The sequence below is a fragment of the Phocoena sinus genome, chromosome X (assembly GCF_008692025.1).
Source record: "Phocoena sinus isolate mPhoSin1 chromosome X, mPhoSin1.pri, whole genome shotgun sequence".
Lineage (NCBI taxonomy): Eukaryota > Metazoa > Chordata > Mammalia > Artiodactyla > Phocoenidae > Phocoena > Phocoena sinus.
Window position 1 is genome coordinate 64,853,370 of NC_045784.1, and position 19,282 is coordinate 64,872,651.

Below are 19,282 nucleotides of genomic sequence, written 5' to 3' on the forward strand. Positions count from 1 at the left end.
CGTGGAGGAGAGCACAGCAACAGGGTTGTGGGGGGCAAAGCGGAGAGACTCCCGCACAGAGGATCGGTGCAGACAGGCACTCACCAGCCCGAGAGGCTTGTCTGCTCCCCCGCCGGGGTGGGCGGGGCTGAGAGCTGAGGCTCAGGCTTCGGTCGGAGTGCAGGGAGAGGACTGGGGTTGGCAGCATGAACACAGCCAGAAGAGGGCTAGTGCGCCATGGCTAGACGGGAGGGAGTCCGGAGAAAAGTCTGGACCTGCTGAAGAGACAAGAGACTTTTTCTTCCCCCTTTGTTTCCTGGTGCACGAGGAGATGGGATTAAGAACGCTGCTTTAAGGAGCTCCAGAGACGGGCGTGAGCTGCGGCTAAAAGCGCAGACCCCAGAGACAAACATGAGACGCTAAGGCTGCTGCTGCCACCACGAGGAAGCCTGTGTGCGAGCACAGGTTACTATCCACAACCCCCTTCCGGGGAGCCTGTGCAGCGCGCCACTGCCAGGGTCCCAGGATCCAGGAACAACTTCCCCAGGAGAACGGACGGCGCACCTCAGGCTGGTGCAACGTCATGTTGGCCTCTGCCACCGCAGGCCCGCCCCTCATCTTTACCCCTCCCTCCCCCTGGCCTGAGTGAGCCAGAGCCCCCAAATCAGTGGCTCCTTTAACCCCGTCCTGTCTGAGTGAAGAAGAGACGCCCTCCGGTGACCTACATGCAGAGGCGGGGCCAAATCCAAAGCTGAGCCCCTGGGAGCTGTGAGAACAAAGAAGAGAAAGGGAAGTCTCTCCCAGCAGCCTCAGAAGCAGCGGAGTAAAGCTCCACAATCAACTTGATGTACCCTGCATCTGTGGAATACATGAATAGACAACAAATCATCCCAAACTGAGGAGGTGGACTTTGAGAGCGAGATCTATGATTTTTCCCCTTTTCCTCTTTTTGTGAGTATGTATGTGTATGCTTCTGTGTGAGATTTTGTCTGTATAGCTTTGCTTCCACCATTTCTCTGAGGGTTCTATCCATCCGTTTTATTTTTCTCTTAATAATTATTTTTTATTTTAATAACATTATTATATTTTATCTTACTTTATTTTACTTTATCTTCTTTCTTTTTTCCTTCCTTCCCTCCTTACTTCCTTCTTCCCTCCCTCCCTCCCTGCCTCTTTTCTTTCTTTCTTTCTACTTCTACTAATTCTTTCTTTCTACTTTTTCTCCCTTTTATTCTGAGCCATGTGGATGAAAGGCTCTTGGTGCTGCAGCCAGGAGTCAGTGCTGTGCCTCTGAGGTGGGAGAGCCAACTTCAGGACACTGGTCCACAAGAGACCTCCCAGCTCCACGTAATATCAAATGGCAAAAATCTCCCAGAGATCTTCATCTCAACACCAGCACCCAGCTTCACTCAACGACCAGCAAGCTACAGTGCTGGACACCCTATGCCAAGCAACTAGCAAGAGAGGAACAAAACCCCACCCATTAGCAGAGAGTCTGCCGAAAATCATAATAAGTCCACAGATACCCCAAACACACCACCAGATGTGGACCTGCCGACCAGAAAGACAAGATCCAGCCTCATCCACCAGAACACAGGCACTAGTCCCCTCCACCAGGAAGCCGACACAACCCACTGAACCAACATTAGCCACTGGGGACAGACACCAAAAACAACAGGAACTATGAACTCACAGCCTGCAAAAAGGAGACCCCAAACATAGTACGATAATCAAAATGAGAAGAGAGAGAAACACACAGCAGATGAAGAAGCAAGATAAAAACCCACCAGACCTAACAAATGAAGAGGAAATAGGCAATCTACCTGAAAAAGAATTCAGAATAATGATAGTAAAGATGATCCAAAATCTTGGAAATAGAATAGACACAATGCAAGAAACATTTAACAAGTACCTAGAAGAATTAAAGATGAAAGAAACAATGATGAACAACACAATAAATGAAATTAAAAACACTCTAGAAGGGATTAATAGCAGAATAACTGAGGCAGAAGAACGGATAAGTGACCTGGAAGATAAAGTAGTGGAAATAACTACTGCAGAGCGAATAAAGAAAAAAGAATGAAAAGAACTGAGGACAGTCTCAGAGACCTCTGGGACAACATTAAACGCAACAACATTCAAATTATAGGGGTTCCAGAAGAAGAAGAGATAAAGAAAGGGACTGAGAAAATATTCGAAGAGATTATAGTTGAAAACTTCCCTAATATGGGAAAGGAAATAGTTAATCAAATCCAGGAAGCACAGAGAGTCCCATACAGGATAAATCCGAGAAGAAATACGCCAAGACACATATTAATCAAACTGTAAAAAATTAAATAAAAAGAAAATATATTAAAAGCAGCAAGGGAAAAACAACAAATAACACACGAGGGAATTCCCAGAAGGTTAACAGCTGATCTTTCAGCAGAAACTCTGTAAGCCAGAAGGGACTGGCAGCACATATTTAAAGTGATGAAGGAGAAAAACCTGCAACCAAGATTACTCCACCCAGAAAGTATCTCATTCAGATTTGATGGAGAAATTAAAACCTTTACAGACAAGCAAAAGCTGAGAGAGTTCAGCACCACCAAACCAGCTCTACAACAACTGCTAAAGGAACTGCTCTAGGCAAGAAACACAAGAGAAGGTAAATACCTACAATAACGAACCCAAAACAATTAAGAAAATGGGAATAGGAACATACATATCGATAATTACCTTAAATGTAAATGGATTAAATGCTCCCACCAAAAGACACAGATTGGCTGAATGGACAGAAAAACAAGACCCATAAATTTGCTGACTACAAGAGACCCACTTCAGACCTAGAGACACATACAGACTGAAGGTAAGGGGATAGAAAAAGATATTTCATTCAAATGGAAACCAAAAGAAAGCTGGAGTAGCAATTCCCATATCAGAGAAAATAGACTTTAAAATAAAGACTATTAGAAGAGACAAAGAAGGACACTACATAATGATCAAGGGATCGATGCAAGAAGAAGATATAACAATTGTAAATATTTATGCACCCAACATAGGAGCACCTCAATACATAAGGCAAATACTAACAGCCACAAAAGGGGAAATCGACTGTAACACATTTATAGTAGGGGACTTTAACACCCCACTTTCACCAATGGACAGATCATCCAAAATGAAAATCAATAAGGAAACTCAAGCTTTAAATGATACATTAAACAAGATGGACTTAATTGATATCTATAGGACATTCCATCCAAAAAACAACAGAATACACATTTTCCTCAAGTGCTCATGGAACATTCTCCAGGATAGATCATATCTTGGGTCACAAATCAAGCCTTGGTAAATTTAAGAAAATTGAAATTGTATCAAGTATCTTTTCCGACCACAACGCTATGAGACTAGATATCAATTACAGGAAAAGATCTGTAAAAAATACAAACACATGGAGGCTAAACAATACACTACTTAATAACGAAGTGATCACTGAAGAAATAAAAGAGGAAATAAAAAAAATACCTAGAAACAAATGACAGTGGAGACACAATGACCCAAAACCTATGGGATGCAGCAAAAGCAGTTCTAAGAGGGAAGTTTATAGCAATACAAGCCCACCTTAAGAAACAGGAAACAACTCGAATAAACAACCTAACCTTGCACCTAAAGCAATTAGAGAATGAAGAACAAAAAAACCCCAAAGTTAGCAGAAGGAAAGAAATCATAAAAATCAGATGAGAAATAAAAGAAAAAGAAATGAAAGAAATGATAGCAAAGATCAATAAAAGTAAAAGCTGGTTCTTTGAGAAGATAAACAAAATTGATCAACCATTAGCCAGACTCATCAAGAAAAAGAGGGAGAGAACTCAAATCAATAAAATTAGAAATGAAAAAGGAGAAGTTAAAACAGACACCAGAGAAATACAAAGCATCCTACGAGACTACTACAAGCAACTTTATGCCAATAAGATACACAACCTGGAAGAAATGGACAAATTATTTGAAAGGTATAACTTTCCAAGATTGAACCAGGAAGAAACAGAAAATATGAACAGACAAATCACAAGTAATGAAATTGAAACTGTGATTAAAAATTTTCCAACAAACAAAAGTCCAGGACCAGATGGCTTCAGAGGAGAACTCTATCAAACATTGCGAGAAGAGCTAACACCCATCCTCTCAAACTCTTCCAAAATATTGCAGAGGAAGGAACACTCCGAAACTCATTTTATGAGGCCAGCATCACCCTGATACCAAAACCAGACAAAGATACTACAAAAAATAGAGAAAATTACAGACCAATATCACTGACGAATATAGATGCAAAAATCCTCAACAAAATACTAGCAAACAGAATCCAACAACACATTAAAAGGATCATACACCATGATCAAGTGGGATTTATTCCAGGGTTGCAAGGATTCTTCAATATACGCAAATCAATCACCGTGATACACCATATTAACAAACTGAAGAATAAAAACAAATGATCATCTCAATAGTTGCAGAAAAAGCTTTTTACAAAATTCAACACCAATTTATGATAAAAACTCTCCAGAAAGTGGGCATAGAAGGAACCTACCTCAACATAATATAGGCCATATATGACAAACCCACAGAAACATCATTCTCAATGGTGAAAAACTGACAGCATTTCCTCTAAGATCAGGAACAAGACAAGGATGCCCACTCTCACCACTATTATTCAACATAGCTTTGGAAGTCCTAGCCATGGCAATTAGAGAAGAAAAAGAAATAAAAGGAATACAAATTGGAAAAGAAGATGTAAAACTGTCACTGTTTGCTGATGACATGATACTTTACATAGAGAATCCTAAAAATGCCACCAGAAAACTACTAGAGTTAATCAATGAATTTGGTAAAGTTGCAAGAAACAAAATTAATGCACAGAGATCTCGTGCATTCCTATACACTAATGATGAAAAATCTGAAAGAGAAATTATGGAAACACTGCCATTTACCATTGCAACATAAAGAATAAAATACCTAGGAATAGACCTACCTAGGGAGACAAAAGACGTGTATGCAGAAAACTATGACACTGATGAAAGAAATTAAAGATGATACCAACAGATGGAGAGATACACCATGTTCTTGGACTGGAAGAATCTATATTGTGAAAATGACTCTACTACCCAAAGCAATCTACAGATTCAATGCAATCACTATCAAATTACCAATGGCATTTTTTACAGAACTAGAACAAATCATCTTAAAATTTGTATGGAGACAAAAAAGACCCCAAATAGCCAAAGCAGTCTTGAGGGGAAAAAATGGAGCTGGAGGAATCAGGCTCCCTTCCTGCAGACTATACTACAAAGCTACAGTAATCAAGACAATATGGTCCTGGCACGAAAACAGAAACATAGATCAATGGAACAAGATAGAAAGCCCAGAGATAAACCCACACACCTATGGTCAACTCATCTATGACAAAGGAGGCAAAGGTAAAAATGGACAAAGACGGTCTCTTCAATAAGTGGTGCTGGGAAAACTGGACAGCTACATGTAAAAGAAAGAAATTAGAACACTCCCTAACACCATACAGAAAAATAAACTCAAAATGGATTTGAGACCTAAACGTAAGACTGGACACTATAAAACTCTTAGAGGAAAACATAGGAAGAACACTCTAAGACATAAATCACAGCAAGATCTTTTTTGACTCACCTCCTAGAGTAAAGGAAATAAAAATAAACAAATGGGACCTAATGAAACTTCAAAGCTTTTGCACAACAAGGGAAACCATAAACAAGACGAAAAGACAACCCTCAGAATGGGAGAAAATATTTGCAAACGAATCAATGGACAAAGGATTAATCTCCAAAATATATAAACAGCTCATGCAGCTCAATATTAAAGAAACAAGCAACCCAATCAAAAAACGGGCAGAAGACCTAAATAGACATTTCTCCAAAGAAGACATACAGATGGCCAAGAAGCACATGAAAAGCTGCTCAACATCACTAATTATTAGAGAAATGCAAATCAAAAGTACAATGAGGTATCACCTCACACCATTTAGAATGGGCATCATCAGAAAATCTACAAACAACAAATGCTGGAGAGGGTGTGGCTAATAGGGGACCCTCTTGCACTGTTGGTGGAAATGTAAGTTGATACAGCCACGATGGAGAACAGTATGGAGGTTCCTTAAAAAAACTAAAAATAGAATTACCATGTGATCCAGCAATCCCACTACTGGGCATATACCCAGAGAAAACCATAATTCAAAAAGACACATGCACCCCCATGTTCATTGCAGCACTATTTACAATAGCCAGATAATGGAAGCAAGCTAAATGCCTATCGACAGGCGAATGGATAAAGAAGATGTGGTACATATATACAATGGAATATTAATCAGCCATAAAAAGGAACGAATTGAGTCATTTGTTGGGACGTGGATGGATCTATAGACTGTTATACAGAGTGAAGTAAGTCAGAAAGAGAAAAACAAATGTCGCATATTAATGCATGTATGTGGAACCTAGAACAATGGTACAGATGAACTGGTTTTCAGGGCAGAACTTGAGACACAGATGTAGAGAACAAATGTATGGACACCAAGGGGGGAAATCTGCAGTGGGGTGGGGATGATGGTGTGCTGGCAATTGGGATTGACATGTATACACTGATGTGTATAAAATTGATGACTAGGGCTTCCCTGGTGGTGCAGTGGTTGAGAGTCCACCTGCTGATGCAGGGGACACGGGTTCATGCCCTGGTCTGGCAAGATCCCACATGCCGCGGAGCAGGTGGGCCTGTGAGCCATGGCCACTGAGCCTGCACGTCCGGAGCCTGTGTTCCACAACGGGAGAGGCCACAACAGTGAGAGGCCCGCGTCCCGGAAAAAAAAAAAAAATGATGACTAATAAGAACGTGCAGTATAAAAAAACAAACAAAAAACAACTAATACTAAATTTTCTTTGGGTTATTTTTATGGAAATATGTTAATATAGATGTTTCAGACATTACATGAAATTTCAAAAAATCTTATATGTTCTGGTATAATGTCATAATTCTAGTTATTACTTTAAAATGTATATCTCAGAAATAACTAAATTTCCTTGTCAATTGCATTATTATGAACTTTCATCAAATCTTTAACCATGGTCATTTTTAAGTCTTTTGTCATTTACAGACAGTTCTGGGTGTACTCTGATGCTTTTGCAAAAATGTTCCTATAAAAGGGTTTCATCTTCAAGGAATTCATGGAAAACACTCTGACAAGTACAGGTTTCTGGTAACTGACTATACTGCTGAACTGAATGAATAAGCATTTTGAGAACTCCAATGGAAAACTGATGAATTCGTAAAAGTGCTAACGAAAGATCAAGATGAAAAAAAAATATTACATGGGACTGAGTGTACTGATGAGGATGATTATAATTTTTGTGACTTTCTGTTTGAATATAAAAAGAATCATTGAATTCACTGGAGATAAGGTGCTGTGAATTGGTGATAGATAATAATAATGGCCGAATGCCCTGTTATTTGGCTTGTATGGCAGAAACGTTATTAAAAGCTGGGAGAAAGAGCCAAAGTGAGGCATTTCTAAGAGTGCAGATCCTTGGGGCAATTATCCTACCCCGGAATTGACAGTTCTCTACAGAGGATGTAACTATATTGATTATAAGTGAGTGGGCTTTGATTTTTGCTCTTGTTCTTTATTCCAAAGAAGACTCATTTTAGACCTCCCTTTGGTGTAGTGATATTGTGTGTTTGTGTATGTATGTGTGTGAGTGGGGTGCAAATAATTGCTGGTATTAGTTATTAATCAACATTACCCACTGGGGCTTCCCTGGTGGCGCAGTGGTTGGGAGTCCGCCTGCCGATGCAGGGGACGCGGGTTCGTGCCCCGGTCCGGGAAGATCCCACATGCCGCGGAGCGGCTGGGCCCGTGAGCCATGGCCGCTGAGCCTGCGCTCCGCAACGGGAGAGGCCACAGCAGTGAGAGGCCCGCGTACCGCAAAAAAAAAAAAAAAAACATTACCCACTGACACAGTTTTGTCTTGTGATTTATAGCCAGGGCATAGGATATACCACAGCTTTTAAATCAATAAGCCTGTAAACACTAACTGGTACAGAGGAACTACTAGGGCAATTAATGAAGAGGAGAAAATCTTTCTTAATTACCACCTTACTCCAGCAAAGTTTCCTCAAATAAGTGAACAAATGGCTGTATCCCTGTCTGAAGAATGGATCTAAAGGGGATTGCAAGAAGCCTATAAATAAGCTTTGCTCTAGAGCTAGTTTAGTTGATAGTAGTTTTAATCTGGTTCATGAAGTCACTCAGAGGACATAAGCTCATCTCTCCTTCATTGCTTTCTCTTCATTCCTGTTTCAATTATAAGAATTACCTAGAATCTCTAAATCAATCTTTGTTTGTTCTTGCTTTTTGTTCTTGTTTAAATTTAAAACTTTAACTTTTCCCTCCATGAAAGTAATATAAACATTTAATCCCAAAATATGAAAAGTGGAGACAAAAAAAATAATTTCTAAGACTGTTGCCCATACCACTTAGAGCATTTTGGGGGTATATTTCCCCTCTGTTGTTTTTCTTCTCCATATATTTGTTTTTTTCATTTATAAATTATTTTATTTTTAATTGTTGTATAGTTGATGTACAATATTATATAAGTTACAGATGTACAATATAGTGATATACAATTTTTTTTGTCAATCCCAAACTCCCTATCCCCCCCCCCCCCACTTTGCTCCTGGTAACCATAAGTTTGTTCTCTGAGTCTGTGAGTCTGTTTCTGTTTTGTAAATAAGTTCATCTGTATCATTATTTTTAGATTCCACATAATTCATATCATACGATATTTCTCTTTCTCTGTCTGACTTACTTTACCTAGTATGACAATCTCTAAGTCCATCTATGTGGCCGCAAATGGCATTATTTCATTCTTTTTAATGGCTGAGTAATATTCCATTGTGTATATGTACCACAACTTCTTTATCCATTCATCTGTCTATAGACATTTAGGTTGCTTCCATGTCTTGGTTATTGTAAACAGTGCTGCAGTGAATATTGGGGTGCATGTATCCTTTCAGACTATGTTTTTCTCTGGATATATGCCCAGGAGTGGGATTACAGGATCATATGGCAGCTCTATTCTTAGTTTCTTAAGAAAACTCCATTACCCTGATACTAAAACCAGATAAAGATACCACAAAAAAGAAAATTACAGGCCAATATCACTGATGAACATAAATGCAAAAATCCTCAACAAAACACTTACAGTCTGAATCCAACAATATATTAAAAGGATCATACAGCATAATCAAGTGGGATTTATCTCAGGGATGTAAGGATTCTTCAATATCCACAAATCAATCAGTGTGATACACCACATCAACAAATTGAAGACTAAAAACCATATGATCATCTCAATAGGTGCAGAAAAAGCTTTTGACAAAATTCAACACCTATTTATGATAAAATCTCTCCAGAAAGTGGGCATAGAGGGAAGATACGTCAACATAGTAAAGCCTATATACGACAAAACTACAGCTAACATCCTACTCAATGGTGAAAAGATGAAAGCATTTCCTCCAAGATCAGGAACAAGACAAGGATGTCCACTCTCACCACTTTTATTCAACATACTTTTGGAAGTCCTAGCTATAGTAATAAGAGAAGGAAAATAAATAAAAGGGATCCAAATTGGAAAAGAAGAAGTTAAACTATCACTGTTTGCAGATGACATGATACTATACCTAAAAAATACTAAAGATAGCACCAGAAAACTACTAGAACTAATCAATGAATTTGGTAAAGTTGCAGGATACAAAATTAATACACAGAAATCTGTTGCTTTTCTATACACTAACAATGAAAGATCATAAAGAGAAATTCAAAAAAAATCCCATTTACTATCACACCAAAAAGGATAAAATACCTAGGAATAAGCCTAAGGAGGCAAAACACCTGTACTCCGAAAACTATAAGACGCTGCTGAACGAAATCGAAGAATGACACAAACAGATGGAAAGATGTACTATATTCTTGGATTGGAAGAATCAATATTGTCAAAATGACTATACTACCCAAGGCAATCTACAGATTCAATGCAATCCCCATAAAATTACCAATGGCATTTTTCACAGAACTAGAACAAAAAATCTTAAAATTTGTATGGAGACACAAAAGACCCCGAATAGCCAAAGCAATCTTGAGAAAGAAAAACAGAGCTGGAGGAATCAGGCTCCTGGGCTTCAGACTATACCACAAAGCTATAGCCATCAAAACAGTATGGTATCAGCACAGAAACAGAAATATAGATAAATGGAACAGGCTAGAAGGTCCATATATTTGTATATATCAAAAAACATAAGCATCTCCATGTCCAGTGTTCCAGTAATTCCATTTCTGGGAGTTATTCTAAAGCTAGAGATAAACTAGGCACAAAAATGTTCATTGTGGCATTATTTCCAGGCAATAATTCGGAAACAAACTAAACAAACTAAACTATGGGAATATATATTTCCCCACTGGCTGGAATACGATATAGTTAAAAGTAATGGTTATAAAGACTATGTCACAGGGCTTCCCTGGTAGTGCAGTGGTTGGGAATCTGCCTGCCAATGCAGGGGACACGGGCTCAATCCCTGGTCTGGGAGTATCCCACATGCCACAGAGCAGCTAGGCCTGTGTGCCACAACTACTGAGCCTGACCTCTAGAACCCACGAGCCACAACTACTGAGCCCACATGCACAACTACTGAAGCCCATGTGCCTGGAGCCCATGCTCCGCAACAAGAGAAGCCACCACAATGAAGAGTAGCCCCTGCTTGCCGCAACTAGAGAAAGCCTGTGCCCAGCAATGAAGACCCAATGCAGCCAAAAATAAATAAATTTAAAAAGTAAAGACTATGTCACAATAAGGGGAAATGATTACTATATTTTAAGTGAAAAATGTAAAGTTCAAAGTGGTATGTATACTGTGATTAAAAATATGTACAAATACATACAGAAGAAAAACAACAGAGTTGTTTACAATCCAAATTCATTTACAAATGACTGGTACCAGTTTACACTGCTACACACAAAGCATGAGAATGCTTATTGTATCATGCCCTCACCACCTGATTTATCTTTACTAACCTAGTAATGAAAAACTCGGGAAATACAGTTTTACATTGGACTGATATCTAGTGCATAATACAGTCAAAATTGAATTTGATACTTCAAGGCATGGTCCAGCATCAACTTCTTTCAGTGGTAATAGTTACCTACCTAGACCCAATAGGTAGTAACCAGAACTTCTTGTTATCTCCAAACACCTGCTGGATATTTTTGATGAAGCCAAGGTTGAACCCATTTTTCTCTGGGCCACTTGTAAACACTGGAGTACAGAAGGCCTCTATGGTGGGGTAGGGAAGTTGAAGAAAAGAAGAAGAGAGCAATAATCAGGACCATTACAATTTTACAGTTCTCCATGAATGTGACTTGCTTCTACAATATTTTTTGCTGTGGTAGCACAGGCCCCTCATTCTTAGTTATTGCTAAATTACTTGGTAAAAACCAGCTTAATCACTAATACAAAGTAAGTTTGTTATTAAACATAAAGAATTGGTACACTCTTTTAAAAAAATGCAGAAGAAACACATGATGGTAGAAATAATTGAACAGTCATAGGGGTAGTATGTAGTTTGTACTGCATGTAAGGAGTGAAAGAACAAATCTAACAGCACTTTATTTGAATCTCAATGGCAGTAACAGCCAAATGGTCTCTATATTTAGAGCTGGGATGAAAGTAATGACACATAAAGAGATGGTAATGACATTGATTTGGTTTTGAAACATTTCAGAAATGAACATGTTCACACTGAAGCCCGCAATGTAAGAAATTGAGTTTTACTCCAGAAAAAATGTCAATGGGTGAACTATAATCACCTCAACGACTATGAGAAATTGGACCATGTTAGTGCACATTATTTTTAGATACACATTTATCCCATTAAGCAAACACTTTCACTGTTGGACTCTGGCTGCATCTGACCATTTCCCTTTTGTTCTTTGTTTTCAGATTGTGTTATCATGAAGCTTTTAGTACTTTTCTACACTGTAGCTGATCTCTAAGCCAAATATGCTAATCTACTACCCTAGCAACTAAGTGCTACATATATATTTGGTTTAGAAAATAAGTGCAAATACTTTCTTAGCTGTTATCATTATTAGCAAATGAATTCCAAAAGTATAGTGGCTTTTGCACTATACTTTCCTCAAATTTATCTTAGCTAAACATTCAGTATTCGGACACTTTCTCCTTAACCCTCATGCATTGATTTGTGTACAGTATAAATATTTGTTTCACCATGAAAACGATTATTGCACTGGATCCATCAGAAATGCAATTCTCCAAATAAAAGCCCAGAATATAGAGTAGTGGAAAAATTTTCAGAGAAAAATTTTCATTTCTTGTGCTCATTTTCTAGAGACTCACTTGTTCAATGTGTTTATCTCATTCCCACAGTCCCTACACAGCTCCTTGATAACTGTAGATATTCAATGATTTGTTGGTTTGGATTTTTTCTCAGGACTCTGTTTTTAGAAGTGTTCAATAAATTAGGTTTTTCTATCTTTATTGACCTTGACTTCCTCCTTCTGATGCTCCCTTCTGTACTGATTCTTTCCTTCACTTCCTTATGTGAACACCCTTTCAAAATTTTCAAGCTGTAAATCTGGGGAACTATTACCCAGAATGAACTATAAAAAGCAATGGTTATTTTTGGTTTTGTGTGAGGTTTTATTCACTAATGTTCTCTTTAGTCTGTAAGCTTCATTCACTATGGCTCTCCAGTTTGGTAAAACATGTTTACATCTGTTTCCATTTGGAGGCAAAGAGATGTCACTGCAGGTGAAATGTTTCATTGGAAGTTTCTCTCTTCCTTGGGAACAATCCATAGGTCACAGGGATATACATTCACATGTTTTTTTCCTAGTCTTAATATCCAGTCTTACCTAAGGTGGTTTTGTTTCTGCTGACAAGCCAACAATGGTAACCAAAGAGAATCACAAGGCTGACAAAAAACATGCAGGCCACAAAGAGGAGGAAAAGGACATGGAACTTAGAGCGAACACTGGGCAATTCCCCCTAGAAAAGAAATAATAAACAAACAGAAAGAAAGGATTAAAGTCATAAGGTTTGGCTAGTTTTTCTGTATAGGTTAGTACTTTCTTCCATATGTATAAAATGTCTAGCTGTAATTTAAAAAGTAGATTTTGTAAAATTTTTACAAAACAGTTCTTTCTGTGGATGACCATACCTTATTATGGATATGCTATCAGCCTACACAGCCTAAAATGGATCTTTGCTTAAGTGCAGTTCAGTGTAAAATAGAGTATATAATGTACCAATTAGAAAAGGGTAAGGTTAAAAGAGTATACTGAAGCCATAACTGGTATGCAACCTCTTAAGCTTGTATTCCATTTAGTTTGTAAATTTTGAGTCATTGGCTAGAGGTGATCTTGAGGTCATATGGTTCACCCTCTTGTTTCAAGGTGGGTTATTCTGGAATACTTTATATGTCATGTTTCTTTGGATATATGTGTGCTAAAAATGTCACAGTGATATATGTAGGAAGTTAAAACACATAGGTAGAATTTTAAAATGTTCTACCTCTAAGTCGACTTGATTTTAAAGCTACTGCAAATTTTGTGTGGTTGTTTTTTATAGTTGAAGTAGAATGTGCTGGTATATTACATCCTGTGAAACAGCTGTTTAGACAGTAAAATCATGCAAGATTTGACAGGTAATTGTAAAAGTAGGTAGCTAAAGATTTTTATAGTTAGCTGGGACATCTCATTTTCCACATGGCAACAGTTTTGTTTTTTTAAAGCAGCCCCAGACTAGAATGAATTTTCTAAAGTTTTATAGCATGCACAGCATGTAACATTTTGTCTTCTGAAGAGAACATTAGAAAACATTTTCAATTTTGGAGTAAGCAGTTGGGAGAAAGACTTTTCTTTATTTCCCCCTTTCCTGTGTTGATCATTGTTTTGGTGTGATGAATTGCTTTGAAATATTTCCAAATGCTCTTGAGTAGTAAAGGTGATTCTTGGTTGAAGTGGACCTTGACATTAGGATCTAGTTCTACTACAGTTTGGAAGGAGAACGTTAAGGCTTGGAAACACTTGGCAAATTCAGATGGTACAGATTTTTTTCGTCTCTTAGAGGAGATTTATATTTATTTTGATGTAAGGAAATATTGGGAATCTTCCAGACAGTATGTGTTTGAAGGATGAAGATAAAGTGAAGTAAACCAGTCAGATGCTTTCAGCTGAGGGGTGGTCTGGGTGAAATTTGCCTGGGGGCAGAGCACCCCAGGAAATAGCTATACCAAGGACTTTGACCTTCATGAACTTTTATGTGAAGCTCCTTTTTGAAATGATTCCTCTACAAAATCTTGGCCTAAGCACCCAAATTGAATTTGATTGTTTTTTTTTGTTTTGTTTTGAATTTATAGGAAAGATTTTGTAGTGGTTTTTGCCTGGCTGTGTTTTTGTTTTCATAATCTCTACTTTTTAAATAAGTTTTTAAAAGCTTTTAAAGCTCACATTTATTTTACTTCTTATCTTTCATGTTTAGATGGACAATAGGAAATGGCTGGGCAGTCGGGACTGATATAAAGTCAGTTCACACTCTGAGGGGCTGAGCTGCAAGTCTTTCCCTTCCCTAATTGCTCTTATAGAACTCTCTTCTGTCTGCCAAAGCATATCTACTGTGTTGTCCCTTGATAAAGTCCTTAATATTTAACTTTCTTTTTTGTTAGAAGAGGGTGATGGCCCTATGTTCAAAATTACCTACTCAGGAGATAACCAAGCTAAATTACTCAAAGCAATAACCACCAGAAACAGTGGTTATTGGTAGATTAATCCTATTATCTCAGTTCTAAAAGAATTCATAGCCTCTATGAGGAGATTCATGGCCCAGTGTGTGGGGTGTATATTACTACTTTTTTCATAAGTCAAATATCAATTTCCTATCAAAGTGCTACTCTTTAAGTTAATATTGAGAGGAGAACCACAATCTGATGGTCTTCTGAATTCTTTATTTCAAAGGAGCTAGAGCTTCTCTATAGTAGGACCATAATGGGCAGTAGGACATGGTACAGTGTTTAAGATTACTGGGCTTAAGGGTCAGACAAGTTCAAGTTCTCACTTTGCAACTTAGAAGCTGGGTGATCCTGAGCAAGTCACTTAACTACTATGACCCTCAGTTTTATCATCTTTAAATTAGTCTAATAATTCCTGCTTTACCTAGTTCACAAGGTTGTGGTGAGGATAAGATGATATAATAGATATGAAAGTGCTTTGAAAATGGTAAAGTACCATACAAATGGAGGTTGCTATTCTTAGGAGCACAGCTAGTCTCCGTGATACATGGCTTTTAAAATACATGGCAGTGTTTACTTTTCATTTTAGGGGAGACTCAATTTGAACTGAGAAAGCCATCTTTAAACCACACTAAAGTGCTCTCTGGCTGGAGAGACTGCAAAGAAGCATTTCTCTGAACTGTCAATGCCCTTTTCATTATGAGGGCAAGCCAGGGCAGGTTTCCTCGCCTGGCATCTGTCAGGCATGAGCTAGTTTATTGTGGAGAAAAAAATGAAGGAATAGGAAAAGGGCAAGGCTATTTTCACCCCTTGCTTGTGAATACTGGCACATTTCTGGAGATTAATTCATATCTAGATATTAACTTTCGAGGGTAAAAGAAGCATACAGCACCTGGCTGGCATTGTGGTATTTGATTATTGGCTGACTAGGAGGGCCAAAGGCAAAATGTTTGAAATACAACATTGTTTACTCTGTTATCAAAGGGTAGTTTTTAAACAGTAGCCTACTCTGTTAAGGACCAAGTAAAGTCTGTAGTGAAGACCAAGGCTGACACTTTCCCTGCTGAATTGGTTGCAGGAGATTTTTTTTATGGTAGTGGCTTAGTGTGTGAATAGAATGCCAAAAAGGTCATGGAAACCTGGGCAATAGATAATAGATCCTGTGATGTGGAAAGGGGCCAAAGAAGAGACACCAGGATGATGAAGCATTTTGTATTTGGGGACAATTTATGATAAAACTTCATTTCTGCTTATACTTTTATATCCCTGGGTTGAAGATTTTGATATGCATTATATAATTCTTGATTCTTAAAGTTATTAAATATTGGAATTGATTAAGCAAGTCGAAGAGAGAATGCAAAGCCCATACCTCTATAATATTCTACACTATATTTTCTACACTACTAGGGATCAAAGCACTAATTAATAATTTAAATATTCTCAGCTATTTATGTTCTCACTGCCTTGCCTTTCTCCTTTTTTTCTCCAGTTTATTATAATCTATATTCTACTCACAGGATTTATGTGCTTCACCTCTCCCCCTGAGGTGAGATATTCCAGTTATACAGGCTCTTGTGCAATTCCTAAAGTAATAACCAGTAGCTCTGCCCACATCTGCTTTTTGCTATTCAGGGTCAGTTTGGAAAGCCCTCATCATGTAAGGTTATAATGTCTTAGTAACTGTATTGTAGTTGTATGTGGGGAAGACATATCTTCTGGAGTCCATTGGCATGAAATTAAAAAAAAAAATCATTATACTGCTGCAGACCCCATATACATATGTAAACTGAAAATCTGCCTTCAATTTTTTGGAAATAGATGGGATATAACTGATATCTTCAAGTAGAAGAAAGGTGAAAGTAGGATTTTAAAAAAGATTTCATTATAATGATTGAAATCATGTTTTGAAAAGTAAAATATTTTCAACATCTGTTTCATTGTTTTAAAGGTATTATCCAGTGTAAGGTTAATCTTTTTCTTTTAACCTTGCACTGGATAATATCTTATGATTTCCTCATTTCTTTCTTTCTTTTTTTTTGATGTGGACCATTTTTAAAGTCTTTATTGAATTTGTTAGAATATTGCTTCTGTTTTATGCTTTGGATTTTTGGCCATGAGGCATGTGGGATCTTAGCTCCCTGACCAGGGATCGAACCCACACCCCCTGCATTGGAAGGTGAAGTCTTAACCACCGGACTGCCAGGGAAGTCCCTCAACATGTTTCATTTGATCTTGGCAATGAGCCAGTGAAGCAGGTAGCAGAGCCAGTATTAGAACTCAGTTCTCCTTATACTCTACCCAGAGTTTGTCATACAAAGTTCAAATAAGACTGTCCCTTTTCATTTTGGTCTTTTGTGAAGATGAGTTAATGAATCTTTCTGTCCAGTAGGAATTTTGCAACTTCCTTTGAACAGGGATTTAGAAAGTATTTTCTGACAACGAGGGAGTGCTTTGTCAGCCTTTTTCTTAGGAAACTAGGGATTTAGAATTAGTTTCAACATTTTTCAAACCTAAAATTGGTAAGAAGTAGATTTTTAAAACTTGATTAGATAAATACATTGTAAAGAATCAGTAAGTCTCAAGAGATTAGGTTCCTGGAGGCCCAACAAGATTCTCATGTATGATAGAAACTTTAACTGACATCTAAATAACAGCCTCTTAAATCTCAGAATATTTAATGTGGGAAACTTGTTTTCTGTGCTTTCCCTTCTGATTACTTCAGTATTAGCTACTTAAAAATGTAAAAAAGAAAAAGATAATGTGAACAATGTCACAGATTGGAATAGGTGTGTATTTATTCTTGGTGGGGGGACCCTTCTGGATTTTTTAACTTACTCTCCAGTATTTGATGAAATAGCTGAAGACCGTTGTAGCAATGTACAGGCAATAGAGAACAGAATAAGCTAAGAACTGAAGGAAGAATTTATAGTTGGAAAATCCAATGCAGTTATTAACCCTAAAAAAGGAAAAAAAGAAAAACTAATTTGAAATCAGGATCCATTGATTTAGAACACACTGATACAGAGTGAACTGTGTTACCCCTGCTGCTTCATTATCTGTTGTGTAGAAACTCAACAGAAATTTAAGTCCCTTAATAGGAACAGACTGGAAACACAAGTTCATGTCTCACTTGTTTTTCCTTTTATTTACAGACACAGAGACAGCTGGCCTACCTAACAGTTCTGGACTGGTTCCTGACACACCCAAGCAAACCTGGATCTTGGATGCTGAAAACCTACTACAATCTCCGCAGCTATACTTAGTATATTATGGCATGTTCTCTTTATAGTTAGATGATTTCATACTGGTTCTCTAGGTCAGACATACAAAATTTGGAGAATTGCTTAAATTAACAATCTAGAGTTTTTCAAACATCAAGACAGCTAAAAAAAGAACTGAATTATGTAATGTCAAAGGGGACAACTATCTGTACTCTCTTTAGTTATTATAGTTAATGGACAAGAGACCATTAGCTCTGTGACACCAGGAATTCACTATCACACCTTTGATGGTATATTTATTCTTGCTTTAAAATGTTACGCCTTCCCTGTTCCCCACACAAATACAAAGCCCAATGAATTATGGTAGGGGAAACAGGCATTTTACAACTACGCTTAGGAAAGTAGGCATTGAACAACTTTGACCCTATTAGAGGGGAGAAATTAATCAAAAGGACATACCAAGGGCAATGATGATCCATTTTTAATACACACCTACAAAAGGAAGAAAATACAGTGTGATAAACTTCAGAATTGAACTCAGGGTATCACCAGAATTTTTACATGGTCCCAGTACACTCATTCTTAGATTTTCACTATAGCTTCTCCAAAACTATTCTGTCCTCAGTTGTTCCTAGGATGAGCCAATCACAAAACTTTAGGATCATGCTGGCAGCAAGTTACATGCCTAAAATTCCAACCTTTAAAAGGCATTTTTAAAAGGGAACTCTAGGATACTGACACAGAGAAGAGGTCCAAGATACCTCTCCTCATTTTATTTACTTAGTTTAATAAAAGTAAAGAAGAAAACATGACTGCAGCCTGTGCTTGAATCAAGGGTAAGAGAAACATGGATGGAACAAGCACTCAAGAAGAAGGACATGAAGCTTATATTTATTAGCATAAAAATGGGATTTTACAAAGCTGGAGCAATTTGAGTAACAAAATAAAGTAGTATTGACTTATAACCCCAAATGTAAAATGATTGTCCATGCCCACATATTGATATAAGTAAATGATTTAATAAATAAATGAGGGAGAAGAGACAAATCTCCCATGTAGAGGAATTCCAAATAATTTATGTAGATACTCTGCCTGCAAGGCAGGGTGGGGGAAGCATAACTTCTCATTCCTTTAGTGTTGGCTGTACACAGAGATTTCCTTCTAAAGAGTACAGTATGGAGTGGGGGTGGAAGAAGAGTAACTTTACAGTGGAGAAATCTGGCAAACAC

General features: G+C 37.7%; 1 protein-coding gene across 1 annotated transcript in view; it reads right to left on the minus strand.

Annotated features, from left to right (window-relative positions):
• Positions 1–19,282, minus strand: part of ZDHHC15 (zinc finger DHHC-type palmitoyltransferase 15) — a 126,709-nt gene that overhangs the window by 37,678 nt on the left and 69,749 nt on the right. Inside the window, exons 6-9 of the mRNA XM_032620914.1 lie at positions 18,513–18,545; positions 17,668–17,788; positions 12,959–13,091; positions 11,231–11,357 (exon numbers count right to left, since the gene is read on the minus strand). Of these exons, the coding sequence (XP_032476805.1) occupies positions 11,231–11,357; positions 12,959–13,091; positions 17,668–17,788; positions 18,513–18,545 (414 nt within the window). The remainder of the gene's footprint in view (positions 1–11,230; positions 11,358–12,958; positions 13,092–17,667; positions 17,789–18,512; positions 18,546–19,282) is intronic.